Source organism: Octopus bimaculoides, chromosome 23 (assembly GCF_001194135.2).
Source record: "Octopus bimaculoides isolate UCB-OBI-ISO-001 chromosome 23, ASM119413v2, whole genome shotgun sequence".
NCBI classification, from domain to species: Eukaryota; Metazoa; Mollusca; class Cephalopoda; order Octopoda; family Octopodidae; genus Octopus; species Octopus bimaculoides.
Window position 1 is genome coordinate 32362387 of NC_069003.1, and position 2983 is coordinate 32365369.

General features: G+C 32.3%; 1 protein-coding gene across 1 annotated transcript in view; it reads left to right on the top strand.

Moving 5' to 3' along the window:
* The window catches only part of LOC106883544 (tight junction protein ZO-1), a 593195-nt gene that overhangs the window by 281182 nt on the left and 309030 nt on the right, over window positions 1–2983 (top strand). Inside the window, exon 2 of the mRNA XM_052975956.1 lies at window positions 2671–2884. Within this exon, the coding sequence (XP_052831916.1) occupies window positions 2671–2884 (214 nt within the window). The remainder of the gene's footprint in view (window positions 1–2670; window positions 2885–2983) is intronic.

The window sequence follows — 2983 nt, forward strand, 5'->3', positions numbered from 1 at the left end:
TATATATATAAAGGTGTTTGGCAAAATAATGGAAACACTTAGCATCATAACATCATAATTTTGAAATATCTATAAAACCATCATATGCTTGTTTATTTTTTATGTTTTTGAGTTTATTATTAGAGTTTCTTAATATATTTTGCTAAAATTGTTGTTTCAGAAAAAGGTAATTAAAATTCATTAAAACGTCAGAACTATTGGACTTTCAAAGTGGTCAAATTGTGGGTGCTCGTATGGCAGGCGCTAGCGTAATGAAAACAGCCGAAATGTTTGGTGTATCAAGAAGTACTGTCTCGAAAGTAATGACAGCCTTTGAAAAAAGAGCAAGAAACCTCCTTGTTGAAACAAAATTCCGGTAGAAAACCAAAAGTTTCGGATGGAGACCACCAGACTCTTACACAAATTGTTAGAAAGGACCACAAAAGTACAGCTCCCAAGATTACTGCAGAGCTTAATGACCACCTTGAGAAGCCAGTTTCCACAAAAACTATTTGCCAGGAGCCACAAAGCTGGATTTTATAATAGGGCTGCAATCAGAAAACCACTACTTTCAAAAACAGGAGTAAAAACCTACAGAATTGGTCCCTAGAGCAGTGAAAGAATGTTATTTTCTCAGACAAGTCATCCTTTACCTAATTTCTGACCACTAGCCGAGTATACATATGGAGACAGCCAAAAGAAACATTTGACCCAGACTGCCTTCTTCCAACTGTTAAACATGGAGGAGGATCTATGATGATCTGGGTGTGGGGGGTGGGGGGCTATATTTTGGAAATCCTCTGGCCCAATGGTTTCCCTTCATGGTAGAATTAATAGTCAAGACTACTTAAGCATTTTATCCTTTTGGGGTCGAGTACTGGGATCAATGTAATCGACTTATCCCCTCCCCTGAAATTGCTGGCCTTGTGCCAAAATTTGAAACCAATATTTGTACCTACATACCAACATAGTTGCTCGCCAACAATTTGCTAATTTGTTTCTCTCAACTCAGTCATTTGGTCATCAAATTATTTTATTTATCTATTTTTATGCAATATTTGAAATAAGATATTTTGCTTTGTTCAGTTTTATTCTTTAAAGTTTTTTTTTTTTTCACATTTTGAATATTTTTGTTTATTTATCTTTGCTATACCTCTTGTTGCTGTAATCATCTATTTAGGTATATTCTAATTAAAGTTGCACATTGCAACGTTGCTATGAATTTCTGGTTGTATTTTTAAAATCTACTTTCTATACTATTTGCAAATTTGGAAGCATTTCAAGTAATTTTTGTGAAAAAAAAAAACCAAAAAAAAACCAAGTCTTTGTAATCCTTACATTCTTTTCTGATGTTGTATTAATCTTTTATTTTAATCTTCTACATTTGAATTCTCAATAAATATTACTTGCAGGTATTTTTAATTTTATTTTTTATTCCTTCCCATTACTTCTAAATTCATGTGGTGGATATTTGTTTTTGTTTGTTATGTAATTTTGCTGTATTATATAAACCTTAAGCTATATTTGTTATTTTAACCTAAGAAGGAAAAAGCTCACTTGATCAGATTGGTTGAACATTTTGAGATCTGCATTTAAACTCTGTAACCAATTAATATATTTACATATTCAAACCCCAGCAATATACAGCTTTTGCATTTATTTAACATATTTTGTCTGAGTAGATTATATAAAAATGACAGACATTGTCTTGGTTTTTTTTTTTTTTTTTTTTGGTATCTTTTCATCTTTTACTTGTTTTGGTCATTGGACTGCAGTCCAATGCTGGAACACACTGCCTTAAAGGATTTTAGTCGAATGAATCAACTCCAATACTTATATTTTAAAGCTTGTACCTCTGCATCAGTAGTACTCCACCATAACCCAAATCTGAATTGCATCTCACCTAAGCTAACTCTGTTTCTGATCAATTACACTAAAACTTTCTGCTAATTTTCATAACTTAGTCCTTCAACTTGCTTCTTGGTCTAAATAAAAATATTTTACCTTAGAATATTATATAAAACACAGCCCAACATATCTAGGATTTGAATTGGTCTAAATAAAGATATCTTGTCAAAATAAGTTGTTTTAAACAGGATTGTTCAGGTAATAATTCCTATGATGGTGAATTTTTAGATGCTGCAACATTTATACTTCCTGTGGTCAACATTCTTTTCTATATCAGTCATAATATCTGCATATGTTGGTTATTAAGCAGTGTTTCTGTGTTAGCCTCTCTTCAGTATATTGCCTTTTCTAACTTACCACCTTTTCTCCTGATCTATCATCATGTCTTTCTCCTCTCCACAATGATTAAAATCTCACTCAATCCCATTAATTCTCTGTTGTCTCCCAATGATTATTCATCCTGCCACCACCCCCAAAAATAGAGTTTACATTTCTCAAGATATGTGAAGGCAATTCCAATTAAGTTACCCTGAAACATAACTGATACACTCTCTATAGAGAGCATACCAGTTATTTGATGCATATGTCACAAGTTTTTAAGATATATATTTTTTATGGGGATGGCTAATGTTGGTTCCTTTGTAGATAATGTCTTCAATATGTACACAATATATTACTGGTGACATGATATGAGCTACTCTGTATTGATGTTATTGAAATGTATGTATTGGACCATAATATTTGATAACTTGTTAATATATCTTTATATCTTTTATTTTGTAGATCAATTAACACATGATTGCCCCCCTTCTCAAGCACTACAGTTAGGATTTGAACTTGCTCTCAAAGAAAGAGATGCTGTTTTAAGAGAAAATGCTAAAGCAGTAGAAGAACGTGATTCGGCACTTAGACAGTATCATTTAATGAAAAATGAACGTGACCAGGCTCTGCATGGTTTGGAAAACCTAACTGGTAAAAGTACAAAAGCCAGCAATACGTGAGTATTTGAGCATAAACCTTGATTTTCCATCTTTCTTTCAATCTCTGACCACTTTTAAAAAATTTTGCATATTTTTTTTTAATAAGGACTTTCGAG